Below are 17,013 nucleotides of genomic sequence, written 5' to 3'. Positions count from 1 at the left end.
AAGAAATATTCAGGAACCCAGATTGGTGCTATGTTCTGGTATCAGTGCCTTAAATTCACAAGTAAACTTCCTAATAATGTTTGAATTTCACTCAGCCTGCTTAGTTGTACTCACCAGGTAAGCATTCTTCATGATTTGCAATGGATGGTCTTGCCCACATTTGCATAATCGTACTGGCATATGCCTGTGAGCCGGTTTGGAGAGTCCAGGCCTTAAACACACAACAGTTAGTAGTCAAAATATTTTGATGCGTGCAACGTGCTCATTCAGGGTTTCCTCCAGGGTGTCCTACCTCATGGCTGTCTCTCGCACCCTCTGGCGGGGGAACTATTGCCAGAAAAAGACACCTCTGGGGACTACTACTTGTTCCTTAGGGCAACTGTGCCCATTCTTCGATAGCGAGTGGTCATCCTCCTGCAGATCAGGGAGAAGGAAGGGTGAGATCTGAACAGAGTGATTTGGTGCTTGAAGAACAGAAATCCTCCCACTTGAAATGTTCAGAGCCATTTAGGATGAGGAGCTGAAATGCTTTCTAAGGGGTAACTCTGCTCTGGCGATGGAATTGGTTAGGTCATCATTTCCTTGTTTCTCTGATTCTGCGATCTTTTGTGTACTAATCAACTCTTCATAGTTGTGGCATACAGACAGCACTTCCATGCCTGGAGATAGCTGTATTCCTTTGTGTTTCCTGGGGTAAAATAAACTGTTTAAAAAATAGCTGGTTGTTGAAGTGAGACAACTGAAGTGTCTGTCTCTTTTTCCACTGTAGTTGCCTTGCCAGTGGCATCGGATCTACAATTGTACGATGTGACACAGAGCAGCATGAGAGCGAAGTGGAACGGAGTAGCAGGTGCCACAGGTTACATGATCCTATATGCTCCCCTCACGGAAGGACTGGTAGCAGATGAGAAGGAGGTGATGTATTGTGCTTTCATTTGAATAGCAATTATTCAAAACTAAATCTTTTAAAGAATAAACTAGTACATGGCCTTTAACCTCCAACTTGATCAGCAAATACTTTGTTTGGTTTTTTTTTCCCATGACTGCCTTAAGTACTGTATGTGTTACAGACTATGAGTAAAGTGGAAGTACCAGCTGATTATTTTTATATGTCATTGCCATAAAAATGCAACAATTTCAGCTGACTTAAAGTGACTCTTTTGAAATGATGTATGAGGTGATACTGTATCATCAGATAAAACTAACACTCAAAGGAAGAAAAAATAAAGTAAAACTAAGATGTTTTTGGAGTGTGTTATCAGAAGAATATGAAGTTTAGCCTTTGTTCTCATTAGGACCTTTGAAAGTAAATAAAATTTGCAGATGTGACACTTATTGGTTTTCTTTTAGTTCTATTCAACTTTTATTTTCAAATTTAAAAATAATACCTGTTTAGAAGATATTTTTAGAAGGAAAAGAAAGTGGGACAAGGTAAAGTCCAGTCTTTTGTCACTAAAATAGTACAAACGGTAGTCTTTTCTAAAGTTGCTAGCATAGTTCCAATGCAACTTGTGGTCTAGGATTTGAAAGTTTTTATGATCAATTTTCTATATGTATAATTAAGATTGTGTACAACATCTCTGTTCAAGCAAGAACACTGAAAAACATGCAGGAGCATGTGAACTAGTGGAGAGTGTAGAAAGCTACTGAAAGCTCACATAGACTTGTGCTCTCTGCTAAATGAGTGGCTGTGAGCGTGTAATTCTGTTAAAAATGGGGCCTCCCTGAAAACTAGCTGATGCAAGAGGACTGAACCTTACCCCAAAGGAAGACTTTTTTCAATGAATAAGTCGGTCCATGTTAATGTGGTTCTCAGTGAAGAGGTGGAGGAGGAAAATGATGCACACCTTAAATGGCAAAAAATCTGAGCCTCGATGTGCATGGAAATCCGTTCTTCCTATGAAATTTCAGTCCTATGACTGAAGATGAAACAAGTTGTAACTGGGAATGAAGAGGCCTTAGTAGCTGCACATTCTAGAGAGGACTATTTTGTCATTGCTAATGTGACTAGCTACTTTTAAAGTCCTCTTACCTGTGTGTTGACTTTTGGCTTTTTGACAATTTTGTTCTTTTGATTATTGTGCAAAACCTCCAAATCTTGGGCCAAGTACCACAGGCACAGTATCAGACAAATGCTCAGCAGAGCATTTGATCACATTTCTAGTGTGTAAATAGTATTCTTCCCCATTATGAGCTAATTTGGAAATAACGTGTCTTTTTTATTTATTATGTTTTTAGATAAAAATTGGGGAGACCTCAACAGATCTTGAACTGGATGGACTGTTGCCAAATACAGAATATACAGTCACAGTTTATGCCATGTTTGGAGAAGAAGCTAGTGATCCCCTTACAGGACAAGAAACTACATGTAGGTAGAATATATCTATATTTACTTCTTTGTTAATAAAACTTCAGAATAGTCTTTGCACATATTAGAGCAGACATCTGATTTTAAAATCTGATTTGAATAGTCCATAGGGCAAAGTCTTAACTGTACTTAGGTTTCCCAGTGCAAATACTTGATTTATAGAGCCTGAGGATGCGAGTTTCTACAAAACAGCTTGGGTTTGTAACAGGATTATGAACTTTTCTCTCTTGTTAGTAGTGGTACTATGGATATCCCTGTGATCTTGGTGGAACTACTGATGATTTTCTGAACTTGCTGAAGATGAATGAAGGTCACCACATAGAGCTAAATGGAGACTGCTCTGTTTAGCCTCCTGTAGCCAGAGAACCAGGTGTGTGGGGAAGCCTGCTCAGATGGAACAGTTCATTCCTCTGGCTCAGTAGTAGACACAGACAGAAAAGAAGCAAAGAGAAGATTTCTGTCCAACCCCTGCTGCCTAACATCTGGTAAACGAAGGGTTGGAAAGCGCCTATGCACTCATGATAGATGGTGTGTTTTTAATAAGCAGCAAGAGTTTTGCCAGCTAAATTCTGTCCTCTGCTAGCTGTACGCAGCACTGTATGTGAGCTCTCTAAATAGCCTCAGCAGTTGGAAGACAAAGGATTTGAAAATAAGTGATTGTGCTGCTGGGATATTTCTGGGACTGCATTCAGTGACATCTCTATTGCTCCCAGCAGTGGCGCGATTGCTTCCTCTTGTTTTGCGCTTCTGGCATGAGTAAGTCAAAATGAAAGTGACTTACATTTAATAGGTAAGAGAAGTTCAGGCATGTGAATGCTAAGAAAAAGATGGGCCAGAGCAATTGCTTGTAAGGTCAATACTGGTGGAAGAAGCTCTAGGAATGCTGTTTGAACTGAGTCATCTCTGAGAGGACAGTTGTAGACAGACAAGCTCCAATAGCGAACTACTGCAACCTGGGCATGTTTGTGGACTTTAAATGAGTCTAGAAGATTCTTAACACTTGGAGAATCAAATCTTTGGCTCTTTGTCCCTCTGTCCCTTTTTCCCTCTCTTTGTCTCTCACTCCTTCTCCTTCTTTTCCCCCCTCTGCTTTTGGTCAATATCTGCCCAATATCTGGTTTTCATTTATCCTAAACAGTAGTTTATGTAGTTTACGACTGTGCCAGCCTGAATTCACTTCATGTCGTATGATCTTGGAGGCTGCACAGCTCTAAACCTGGCTAACACACTGGATGGAAGATCACTTGCAAATTCCAGATACATTGGCACAAGCTGAGGATTTATGACTGCAGTGTTTGATCACAGAAGCTAGTAACGTATGTTAGTCACCCCATCATCACTGCTGTTCCCAGACCAGAATAAAAAAAAAAAATCTAACTGCCCTGCAACCTTCATTTATTTTTAGGGTGACTCAATGCAGCCAACTCTGACTGGACTTTAGCACTGTAATATGAAAGAAGATTGATTCTAACCTTCCATATGCAGCTATTCAAATAAGCCCTCTTGTAACAGGCTTTGATTAATCAGGCAGTGGGGCCGTGTGGGAGGAAGGAAAGCTCTTGGGGAACGCACCTGTCCCACATGGTCAACGTTCAATGGTAATGTCTTCCCTGTCTGGATCCAGATTTACACTACTTTTTTTTTTTTTTTTCCTCTCAGTGAGATTATTTCTGGCTTCCAACTAATGAATAGGCTACCTAGTATTTTCTTCCTGGACCATATCTGCCTGGAGAGTGATCTGCCTAATTTGCAGTAGTATGACATGTAGTATCTGATATTCTGTATTTAATAAATAATATCATACTACACACTGTATCATCTCAGTTACTGTAGCGAAACCTTTCTCCGTGCCAAACAGAGGCATGATCAGCAAGCTCATTCTGCGGTGGGGTTTCTTTTTGGGGCCAGGATTTATCCAAGACTCACTGTAAATATCACATAACTCTGGCATCAGGACTGACTGTCTGGTTGAGAGCAATGTTGTCAGGAGGTTGGTTCCAAGAGGAAAGAGCTGAGACTGAAGCATTTTGTGGTATGGCCTGGATGGTGAAATGAAGTGCATTCCACGACTGACAGAAAGTAGAAAGGAAAGCCAGCATGTAATACTCCCTTCACTAGACTCTGAGGAATATATTGAATGCCAGAAAGTGTGGCAAACCCATCTAATACAATTCCAATGTGTTCCCATCTTCTTTTTCCTCATAGCCCAGTTGACTTGACTGTTCCTAAGCTAGTTAGGTGTTTGCTTGCAGATTCTGAGTCAATATATGGCCTGGCTGAAGATGCCACATAATATATGGGGTTTTTATCTTTTGCTTTTTCCCACATGCTCGTGTGAGGGAAACAGCTTCTGAAGTGCTGATATTTATCTGTCCACATGGATTGGTGAGGAGTGTGTTGTGAAGGCAGGATAGATAGAGATAGGTTTCACAATTCAGAGGAAATTAGCAGATGTTGGGCTAATACAGAACCTACTGCTGAGAGGAACAGACAGCACAAATTGCTTTTGCTGGTGTGACAGAAAAGTGGATGCAATCTGAGACTCTCTCTTGCATGACCTCGTTTTCCTTCAGCTCATGACAGTCAAGGAATATATAGTATATAAATATGGCTTTAACTGGGGTTGCTGTTAGGAAACAGCTTCTTTGTGTAATAAAAGAGGAAAGGTTAAGCAGAGGTAAAAAAAAATAGCATGTGTGGAGACCTGAGCTAGTTATGCTTTGGTACAAACCTACCGTTATGTCAGGGACTTTTAAGATTCAGAAAGTTTTTTGCCAAAATACTACTGTAATGAAATATTTTTGCTGGGATACTCATGGAAAACAAATGCTTATAGGATAGGAATCTAGTTGAATTAAATTACTTTACAAATACAAACACAAATTTATTGCAAGTCTTGTGCAGGTTAGATCTTGCTATGATATCTGCTATGAACAATAATGTAATTTTTCTTTTTCAGTATTAGTTGAGACTGAAAGTTCTGTTTCAGCAAAGAGCTAAGCCATTTTACCTGCCTTCGTGTACTTGTGTAGCTCCATTGACGTATGTCTTTTAATATAAATATTGATGATATAAATTTTTGAACGGAAAATGTGCTGTTTATTTTCAAGACATGAAAAGTTTCACAGCTGCAACCTGGAATCACTTTCATGGTTTTATCTCTTTCCTTTTCAAGTGCCTCTAAGTCCACCAGCAAACTTGAAATTTTCTGATGTTGGACACAGTAGTGCTAAGCTAACATGGGATCCCACTTCCAAAAATGTAAATGGCTATCGCATCATGTACGTTAAAACAGATGGAACAGAAACCAATGAGGTAAATTATTAGCATCTCCCTTCCCTTAACCAGTCTCAGACCTCCCCAAACATCTGTAATTGTTAAGCATAACTTTTATAAACAAAAGCTATCTTGCAAGCTGTAATAAAAGATTTGCTAAAGAATTCTGAAACTTAGTGCAAATAAGAGTTTGCATAGTATCAGGTATACATTTGGACTGGATCAGAAGTGTCGGGGACAGTACTCTGAACTTCTTACATACCAGGGCAGTCATTGCTGGCACACATAAACTGAAGAAACCTACTCAAGTGAACTATGGTTTGTAGGTGCAGGATCTTGCAGGTATAGAAATATTTATTCTTGATTCAGTCCAGATAACAAGTCTTTCAATGTATCATACGTCATGGACTCAAGCTCATTCAAAAAGGCTATCTGAAGGCTTCGCCACATTTTCTTAAAATTTATTGCTTTAATTGTATAGTGAAAACTTGCTTCCTCGAAACAGGATTTGGCTTGAGCTGAATAAGATGATACCACGATGTTCTCACTTAGACTCTTGCATTTAATAATTTACTTATGCAATAGTGCTTTATAATAGTTTTTAGCAGCATGAATTCTGTGATAGAATGAAAAAAAAGGATGGAATAGGAACCAACCTTACATAGTAACGTAGTAATTATGTTTATTCTGGGACGCATCTGGCCTTTCATCCATACAAGATGGAATATTTGTATTAAACCTGAAGAAACTGTTCCCGAGTTCAGAAGAGAGCATACCTGTGCAATGTTTTTTGTCTTTTCTTTCTGCTATGTCCATTAAAATTTAAAGTAGAAATCATTTGACCTCTTCCTATTGATTACTCTTCGTGTAGATAATATCACAGAATCAACCAGGTTGGAAGAGACCTCTGGGATCATCGAGTCCAACCATTGCCCTGACACCACCCTGTCAACTAGACCATGGCACTAAGTGCCATGTCCAGTCTTTTCTTAAACACATCCAGAGATGGTGACTCCACCACCTCCCTGGGCAGCCCATTCCAATGTCTAATGACCCTTTCTGAGAAGAAATGCTTCCTAATGTCTAACCTGAACCTCCTTGGCGAAGCTTGAGGCTATGTCCTCTTGTCCTATCGCTAGTTGCCCGGGAGAAGAGGCCGACTCCCACTCCACTACAACCTCCCTTCAGGTAGTTGTAGACTGCATACATATATGCTACATATAGACTGCATATATGTCTGGCTGTACGCATCATAATGGCATTTGAACATCTCAGGCTTATGGTAATGTATTTTATAGTGTGAGTGAATGTTCAATAGGTTTTTATCTGCATCTTAACTTCTCCTTTATGTCTGTTCAAAGAGCAGGTGGCATTTTTTTGTTTGCTCTGCATCAGTAGCATTTCCCCCGAGCTAACGTGACACTGAATAGTTGGGCTGATGAACTGTCAGTTTATACAGCTTTGAGTTTTATATCCTTGGCAAAGTCACGTTGACTGCAGCCTGGATAGAGACCAGATGAAACTGTCGTCTTATCTCTTGACAAATGTTAAACATAATGGTTTATGCAATGATTATCCATGATAAAGGACTGGATTCAATAGCCCAAAAAGTTCCTTCCCCTTCTGGGTTCCTGAACACACAGTGCCGATACATTAGCTAGTGAGTTAGGCTTACTAAGGCTGAATTCTCCTTTTCCCTTGTTTATCATAAACAAAATTTTCCTTTTCTCTGGTTTGTCTATTTGAATTGATTTTATCAGCTTTTATGGCCCTGAATTTATACTTGCTCATAGTTTCACGGAATTTCTCTACTAATTACATGACATTCTCTTTCTGTATCATTATTACCCAGCAGAATTTCAGATACTGATAATGTAAAATGTATGACCAATATCTATTGCAAATTATGCTTTCTCTAGGTGGAAGTTGGTCGTGTTTCAACCCATACTTTAAAAAGTCTGACACCCCTTACAGAGTATACTGTTGCTATTTTCTCCCTGTTTGATGAAGGACAATCTGAACCACTTACTGGCAGCTTTACCACAAGTAAGATTTGCTGAACTTTTGAAGGCTTTCCAAGAAGAACTTTTATACTCTCTTACTTTACTGGAAAGTAAGACAAGTAACAGCAAGTGTCTCTGGCTTTGAATTCAGATATATGGAATGCTTTCTGTTACTTTCATTGGAGTTCTCAGCTTCTTTACTCCCATATTATGAGGGCAATTGCATCCTTCCTCATGGGAGTTATCTCTTGACATCATGAAAACATTTGTGTGGAAAAGGTTAATTTCTTAAGTCTTTCTACAATCAGCCTTTTTAAAGCATTTTTTATTGCGATTAGGTAGTAAAGCATTTGTCTCCCCAGTTTTCTGAACCATCATTCAGTGTGATGGCATTTGTCTCTCCGGCTGAAGTGTGATGAGTTTTGAATCATACATTTAACCAGTGAACTATCTAGGCAATAAAGGGTAGAACCTTATATACGTACAGAGAAACTGGAACACCAGAAGAAGAAAATGTTACACATTTAAGGCTCCTGTAATCTGTTTAGCACAGTTACAGTTTCTGTAACTGTAGTTCTGTAAGTTGTGTATTAAACAAATGGCTGATGACACTTAGCAATGCTTTTGAACATAACAATGGGAAGAGAATGACTTTGAGAGAGGAAAGAGAAATATGAGGTGGAAGAGGAAGAATATATGTGTTAGGAACAAGAGGTGAATACCAACATGCAAACTGCAAATGGAAATGCACACAGAGTCTCTGGAAAGGGCAAAGATTGGGACTTTGCTTTGAGATAGAGGAAGAGAAAAGAACATGGTGCACAGAGCTCTGAGCAAAGGAGAGGGAGTGAGGGTTGCAGGGAGCTCTTCAGGGGAGAGAGGACAGGGAGGCTTGTCCAGTTAGAGTAGATGAAGAGCATGTATTGTGCGTATTCCCCTCCCCCAACTACAAAATCACTTCCCTAAGTGCAAATAAGCATGCAAAGGATCTGTAGTGCCTTTGTTATTTACCTCCCATGTTATACTCTTTGTAACAAACTGCAGGTAAAATGGTACGTGCTTGACGTTGCCATCTATGCAAATCTCTGACAATAATTTACTCTCACTTTTCTTCTGTATAATATTTTGCAGAAAGAGTTCCAGCTCCCCAGCATTTGGAAATTGATGAAGCATCGACAGATAGTTTTAGGGTCAGCTGGAAGCCCACCTCCTCAGATATTGCTTTTTACAGATTGGCATGGATTCCTTTGGATGGGGGGGAATCTGAAGAGGTGAGTTGCCTTTACTTTCCAAGGGTGTGAAATGGAAGAGAGAATTCCTTTCTGAGGACACCTATGCTGCAACTTTTGCCAATTAAATATGGCCAGTTGACTTACAGAAAAATCTACCCCACTGCAAAGCTCTCAACCAAAATCAAAATGATATTCCACTTTTTGAAGAGGAAGTGAGGAAAGAAGAGATCTTTTGTGGCTAATCGGTCTAATCTGTAATGTGCTAACTGCCATACAACTAGTGTTGCTGTTTGATGCTACTTCATTTTTTAGAGGCTCATGTTCTTCACTTTGCTGTGAAGAAGATGACAGCAGCTGAGCCAGAACAGTGATATCCTTACATAAGGCTCCACATTTGTCTAATGTGCTGGCCACAGTAAAATTGCTTAGGAAGCCTTAGTTATGTAATGCTACAAAGGGAAAAGTTTACACGTAGTTAATTTATTAGATTGTTCCTTTTTTCCTCTTGTCGGTTCTTTCTCATTTTTTGCTCTATTTTTTGCTCTAGGCCCTTGTGCGTCTTCTCCATAGTGCCATTTTCACCAGCCTGAATTTTTAAATGATTTTTCATCTTTTTAGCTTTTCCTGTTTTATTGTGTTTTTCCAAGTATTTTGCAACAGACACTTTCTCTCCTTTTCACAAATTTTGTAGTCTGTCCCATTTCCTCTTTCCCTTTCTTTCTTTATTTACTCATTCTTTTGGTTTCTTTTGTACTCCTCAATCTTTAATGACTCCCTCAAACATCTTGCTCTCTTGGTATCAGCAATGCGAAGAGAGGCCACATCTGCAAACTGTTTATCTGGGTACAGAACTCAGTGGGGAAGATGACATTTCCCACCCGGCCCTAGGTTTCAGGCATCATTTTGTCATCCATTACGGCAGAAATCAGTCATTCCAGCTTAGGTTATGTGGCATTTTTTCTGTAAATTTAGTTTAGCCTGATTCTTTTCTCCCTTTCATCTAGCGAGAGGTAGTCATGCAAGAAAGAAAGAAATTACAGGAGTGAGCAGGGAAAAGGAGTTGGCAGATAAGTGAGTGGACACAGGTCATACCCTAGCATTTTCTTCTGTGGCAGATGAACTGATTTGTTTCTGTTTAAGTTCCAGTGAGTAGCTGTCAGTGAATCCCTTTAAGCCATGTGCATTTTAAGTGAGATTTGTGATATCTCTGTTCTTTGAGTGTGAGAATAAATGATCAAGAAATATTTTAACTTCTAAGGTTCCACTTGTTCATTGTAGTCGCTAAGAACTGCTGGAGGCCCTAATATTTTAGTACATTGAAATATTAAAAATACCCGAGCTGCTTTCTTATTCTCCTTGCATGACCTTTCTAATGGGGTCAGCCGTAGGACAGCACAATACCTCCAGGCTGTTGCCTCTTTAAGCTTCTTTTCCCAGCTAAGTGATCAGTCATGCAGAGAAACGACATGCACTCCCTCTGTCTTTCTCCCAAGACCCAACTTGCCAGTTAGCTGAGTGAGGTCAGGGGGTGGTGGTGAGAATTACACACCTCTTGGCTTATTTCACCCATACTGCTGATGGGTAAGGAGCGTTTAGTAGGGTGTTAGCACTAAAGAGCCAGTATAAATTTCAGAGTGACCTTTTATTTTTAGGTTACAGTAGAGAATGCATGCTGTTATGCTCGTGCGCTTGTTGCTATTCTTGCTTCTGTTATTTGTCCTCTCCATTGAAAGTTCAGCACTTTGTGTTCTTTTTTTGTGGTCTTCTCTGTGGGCTAAATTAGCATGGAGTGGAGGGCGATGGAAGCTGTGCTTCAGAATGTATGCCAAAGTTATGTGTAAGATATTTACTACGTACAGATATTTTATAGTGATTTGATACACAGCTAGAGGCTCTGGGGAACTGGAAAGGAAGGTATTATACCTATGTAGTATATCGCTAGACTCCCTCAAGCTAGTTTCTGAAATTTTCCCAAGAAAATCTGTGCCAGAAGTGTGCAGTGTGGGGTGCCTAGTTCATTATTTGATAGTTGTAGAAGACATGGCCCCAACTCATTTCTTTCTGCTTTTGATTTCTGTACCTGAGTTCAGAAGGTCTGTGATTATTTTATAGGTCCCTCTTCCCCAGGACCAACGCAGGAAATCTCCTGTGGTAATTAAAAGAATAAAATGTGATTCTCTGTTTCTGCTACCTGCTGTACTAGATTTTATGCAGCATATATCTATTGTTTGATTTCCATTATAACTCTTACTTTGATTCTATGTATAAAGTGGCCACCTTTAAAAACTTGCCAGTGTTGTCCTAGAGGAAGGTTATTTTATTGTAGTGTCTGTCTGTGTAACCTAAAAACTATTCGCAAAACCAGTCAGCCCATTTCACCAGAATTACTGGTCAGGCTCATAGAATCATAGAATGGTTTGGGTTGGAAGGGACCTTAAAGATCATCTAGTTCCAACCCCCCTGCCATGGGCAGGGACACCTTTCCACTAGACCAGGTTGCCCAAAGCCCCATCCCACCTGGCCTTGAAATTCTGCTTCAACCTGGCTTTGAAATTTTGCTCCTTACATTCTGCTTTACAGTCCTTTTAGCTCCAACTCCTGCCTATCTGTTGATCCCTTCCAATAAAATAAATGAAACACACGAAAATCTGAAGTGAAACCTTCTGCTTAGAGTTAGCATTGCACATGTGAATCTTCTGCTGCTGTCGTAGGTAAAAATAAGGAAAATTACTGTTTAAAATATCACACCATATAGCAAAATTCTCATCAGCACATCTCCCCTAATCCCCAAGTCTGCAGCAAATGTTCTTTCAAGTCACATTCAGATGTGTGGAACTGTAACTCAGATTATAATTTTGGTATAGAAACAGCATTTTGTAAGGCTGTGGAGATGCTGAATACATTTGTCATAACAGTGCTTGAATGGTAGAAGTATGAATGCAAGTTAATCTACCCTGTTATGTTGCTTTCATTGATGAATGTTTTGAATATTAGTGATTTTCAAATGAAATGCATATGGTCAGCTTTAGCAATTAATTGGTTGTGGGTGAAAGTATAAGACTACACATTAGAATAATCAAGCCAGTCACAAAATAACAAATAAATTTTAAGTATTCTTAACAGTGTTTTTTTCCAGATGTACTCTGTGATACTTTTTATTTCAACATAGCTAATAAATTCTTTGGGCAGATCTGAGTATAGATTTCATTTATTTTAAATGAGAATACATTTTCTTTCTTTCATCTCAGTCGATTCATATAAATTAATCAAATGCAGAACTGATATTCTTTAATCTTGCTGTGTTTCTTAGGTTGTCATAAATGGAGATGCAGACAGTCATGTTATTGAGGGTTTGTTGCCCGACACAGAATATGAAGTTTCTTTGCTGGCAGTTTTCGATGATGAAACTGAAAGTGAAGTTGTTGCTGTTCTCGGAGCTACATGTAAGACAAACTCTTGATTGTAGTTTTTAGAGATGTTTAAGTGATTTAAATTTAATGCATATCTTTTATATTTAAAATATAGTCCATCTTTGGGTAGCTATAGTATTGAAGAATGTGGTGGTTTAGCACCAGGGCTTTGCTGACTGTATTTTTTGTTTTTCTTATTTAATATTATGTGGTAGATGGCACTGAATCAAAATGATGGTTTGGATCCCTATCTGAGCTGTGGTATTAATAACCTTTGGATCTGGGTAGATACTCTTTCATCCTACATTGCAATATTTAGTCTTTCACCAGGGTTCCTTATGAGAAGATATATTAGATTTTGTGGGGGAATAAATGTTTTAAAGTAAATAATTTACAAGAATATAATTTAAGATGTTTGGCATTTACAGTATACCCTTTTCTTTCTTATTTGTGTAATTTGTACTCACTAGAGGTGAATTCACTCTTGGCTGACATAGTGGTTCAAAAAGCTTACACAGGCATCCTGTGACATTAACATGAAAGTAACATAGATAAAACTTGAAAATCATGTACAGTATATTTTATAGTTAGTAATGGAAACAGTGGCCAGCATTTCAGGTAGACTGCTCTATCCATTCTCTTTTTACAGATGGTGACTTCATTAAGTAAAAAACTATATTTTCCATGTGTAAATTCAAAAATTTATTTGATTCTTAGAAATTTAATTGCAAGCTTAATCTTGAATCTTCTGTTAAGACAAGAAGCCCCTCCCCATCCAAATGACGCTGGTATTGCCCAGCGTTGCTGAGTGTACTTTCTGGTTTTGACCTGGACAGAAGTGAAGCATCCTTAAATAGCCCTCAGCTCAATTAATCTATCAACCTTAACAAATGGTCAGAGTGGAAGTCATTATGCATAGTTCAGCCAGAAATGTGGGAAACTATATGCATTCTTATTTAATTGTACAACTTATAATTATGTCTTATCTGTAGATCTGAGTGCTAATCCTGCAAATACATGTGCCTAAAATAAACTAAATGAATAGTTCTCTTGTAGTCTCTGAAATGCTGAAGTGAGTGGGATACTTGTAGGTGTGAGCACATAGTTTTGTTGTCATAGCTAGAAATGCAAGATAAATACTGTGACTTCTATGTCTTGTTGAATTGTTAGTGAGCTGAGTACTGTTTTTCAGTTGCAAGGACTACCGCAATACCTACCACGGTGACTACTACCAGTATCACAACTTCTAAGCCCACCACAGCAGGTAAACAGAATAAATATCAACAGTTTAAATGCTGTTTAATGCAAAGAGCCAAGGCTCCCCATAAGAGCACCCAGATCTAGGGGCAGAGCGCTGTGATATTACAGAGAAGCTGATAACCCCAGTTCCTTATGGTCCATGAAGTCAGCACGCTGCCATGGTAGATCTTGTGGAGGTGTAGACCCCAGGCAAGGGACGTCACCGGTGAAAGGTGCACACTGTCGTGCTCCTGCACCACTCTTGTACGTGTGGCCAGCTTCTTGCACGTGCCATGTGTGGATGAGGAGCCAACCTATTACACAGTGTAGGGACTCTGAATGATACCAGCAATATTACATAGGAATACAGAGACTAATTTGGAGAATTCAGCTCTCTTTTCTCTTTCTCTTTATAAATATGAGCTTGGAAACTCTTCAGAATTTTGTTTAGTTTTGAGGCTTCTGTTTGTTTTCCCTGGAAAAAATTACTTTTAAGGATCTATAGTTCTGGATTATTTCTCTTCTGTGGCATTCTAGCTGCAGTGGAGTTTTGATTACTGTAAAGCTCCAGAAGCCAAGTAATATAAACAAAGCAGGTGGGGTAATATATGTTAATGCAGTATAGGATAACTATTATTTTATTAAATAGATAAAGTTTTTATGTTATTATGCCCAAGTATGACTAAACTGTGTTGGTTTGCCCCACCATGGATCTGCAGACCCACCGTGACTTCAGTAGAGCTTTAAGCTACCTGGTGATAATTAGAACAATTTTAAACCTAAAAACAGAATTGAGAAAATATTAATTAAATTATTTTTGGCTTTAGTTTTTCGAACAGGAATCAGAAACCTTGTTATAGATGACGAAACAACCTCAAGTCTGAGGGTGATATGGGACATTTCAGATTATAATGTTCAGCAGTTCAGAGTGACTTATCTCACTGCAAAAGGTGACCGTGCTGAGGAAGCGGTAAGAATGGTCTGTATGGGTTTTGTGAATGGCTTCATAAGCTTGAAAAGTTTGTTTAATAATCGCTAAGGCATATCTCTCCTCATATGACACTCCTGTTGCAATTAGTAAAAGACCCATGTTTGGTATTACTGTGAGATTGAACTTCAAAGTTTTAATCATATAGCACCTGCTGCACTGCAGGCAACAGCAGTCAAATGTAAGATCAAGGCCCAATCACACAGATGTTTAAAGAAGTCATAGTTAAATGACTAGCTGCCTGTCCTCTTTTTCCTGTGTTTTTAAAATTTGACTAAGTTTTTGGGAGTTTTTGTTTTGGGGATTTTTTACTCCTAAGCCTGTTTCTATCCTGAGGTTGTGTTTTAACAACTCTTAAATGTTTGTACGGGACAATCTTAAGTAATTTCTTTTTCCTTCAGCAATTTTGCTTCTTCCCTAAAAGTCTCATTTTATGCTAAAGCAATGTAATTCAAGTTCAATTGCAGAGTTTTCGTTCTGCTCGTTAACCTGAACAAGTCACAATAAGGACAGCACTTTTTCATCTAAGTGCCTTAGAATATTTGTTATTTTTCTGATACTATGTGATGGTCAAAATTAAAATTATCTTACACAAAAAAAATTTCTGATGATCAATATTTTGGAAAATATTTGAAAGAATGAAGAGTATTACATGTACTCTTTTGTGCGTATAGCAAGTAATAATAAAAAAGAAGCCCTAGCTATACTATTTTAAGATTTCACAGTTTTTGAGATAATTTCAGAATTCTGGGAGGCCATGTGTTGGTGTTTTGTTTTTTTTTAACAATTGGGGAGATCTTAATATTGCAGTTCTTGGTTTCCACAAAAACTAAGTTATAAAAGTTTGAGATAGCTCTATGTAGATACATTTAAGAGATTAAATTGTATAGTTCAAGGTTATTTTCTTAGTAAATAGCTCAGAATGCAAAAATATTCCCCATATCATTCTCCTTCTGTGTCTGTCATATGACTCACTTATATTCATAGAACATTTATATTGAAAATATGGAATATTCGTTTTGATATCTAGCAGCTGACGTTTTTAGTCCTATATCAGACTATATCAATAAAAAATATTAAAAGGAGTTAGTTGAATAGCTTTTTTCTAGAAAAATGTGAATCAGTCTTTTTCATTTTGATTTCATTCATCTTTTATGAGACCTTGGTAGAAAATTACTTTTTAGCCATCTCTTTCAACTATAATCTGAAAATGAACTTTCAATGTACTGGTTTCCTTTTGGACTGGAAAACATGCTTTATGAATTTACCTCAACTATGTGATAGTACCGTATATAATACAGTGGCAAACTTGCACAGCATAATGGCACAAATTGTACTGTCCTTCTGACAATAACCCAAAGTTTCTGAAATTCAGATCCCAGATTTACTCTTTCAGGTCTGGGAAACTTAATCAAATTCAGTTGGGTGATACAAATGCAGTTCTCTTTTAGTATTCAACAACTGTTATTTTAAAAGGAAATTAAAACTGTAGGAAAGGTATTCAAATTCTGTCTGTCAGAAGGGTATTAGAGTTGACTCAAAAGCTCATTAAAGAAAATCATAAAATTCTAAGATTAAGTAGGTATCTTGGCTCTAATTCCACAAATTATTCAAGTATACTCTCAAGTCTTATTATCTTTGGTCACAATTTGGCAAACGGATTAACCACGTGTTTCATCTTTGAAATTAATCGCGTACATAAATACTTTACTGAATAAGGGATGATGTAAGATTATACTTAAAATTAAGCAAATTTTAAACAGAAAGAATGTATTTTATCATGTGGCTTCAAGCACCCGAGAGGTGCAACACAGATGTCAATAAAATGACACAGTTGATCAATTTTTAGGGGAGTGTTTATATGTTTAAGTATATTCCTTAAGCAGAACCCAAAAGTTTTGTGGCATTTGGGCTTAAATATACTACATTAAGTATATTGGGCTTAAATATACTACAGCATGACAATTCTGTGGTGGATGCTTCAGTTTTTTGGCTCTGATTTCAGGGATATAAATTTCAATTACTCCTCCCTTTCTATAAAAATATTAATAAGATTTTTAATCCTTGATGCAATTGGCTGAAAATCAGGGACTAGAAAATGTAATAGAATACTTTTCAGTACAGAAGGGTCAAGCCCTAAATTGCATGTATGTTCTCGGGTATGCTGCACATACTGGAAGGATCAGATTTTTTTTCTTCCTTAAAGGCAAGTATGTTTCTCATTGCTGAAAACTATATTGTTCTGTAGAAGATCTCTGATGTGCACATGTGGAAAAGAGAGAGTTCTCAATGCTTGAATCCCCTCCTAAAAACCAAAAGAAGTTCGTTGTTCTTCATTCAGAATCTTGGTTTGTGTGTTTTGAGTATATGTATGGAAGAGTTTAGCATGGGAATCTTTCATGCACATGTCTTTAGGTGGTTTTGTCCGGTTTTGATCAATGAACGAAGTACTTTTTTGACATGTCTCAACACCAGGGTGTACTAGATTAATTTCCTT

At 38.0% G+C, this 17,013-nt stretch overlaps 1 protein-coding gene across 3 annotated transcripts in view; it reads left to right on the top strand.

The window, feature by feature from the left end:
- Positions 1-17,013, top strand: part of COL14A1 (collagen type XIV alpha 1 chain) — a 127,711-nt gene that overhangs the window by 45,971 nt on the left and 64,727 nt on the right. For 2 of the 3 annotated variants that reach the window (XM_068395703.1, XM_068395702.1), the window contains exons 11-18: positions 770-915; positions 2,239-2,368; positions 5,544-5,683; positions 7,564-7,690; positions 8,779-8,918; positions 12,190-12,322; positions 13,482-13,553; positions 14,356-14,498. In XM_068395703.1, the coding sequence (XP_068251804.1) occupies positions 770-915; positions 2,239-2,368; positions 5,544-5,683; positions 7,564-7,690; positions 8,779-8,918; positions 12,190-12,322; positions 13,482-13,553; positions 14,356-14,498 (1,031 nt within the window). Of the gene's footprint in view, positions 1-769; positions 916-2,238; positions 2,369-5,543; positions 5,684-7,563; positions 7,691-8,778; positions 8,919-12,189; positions 12,323-13,481; positions 13,554-14,355; positions 14,508-17,013 lie in introns of all 3 variants that reach the window. The other variant, XM_068395701.1, reaches the window with a different exon arrangement.

The sequence above is a fragment of the Nyctibius grandis genome, chromosome 3, assembly GCF_013368605.1.
Source record: "Nyctibius grandis isolate bNycGra1 chromosome 3, bNycGra1.pri, whole genome shotgun sequence".
NCBI lineage: Eukaryota > Metazoa > Chordata > Aves > Nyctibiiformes > Nyctibiidae > Nyctibius > Nyctibius grandis.
The sequence above is the reverse complement of the archived record's forward strand: the minus strand, read 5'-3'. Positions and strand labels throughout refer to the sequence as shown.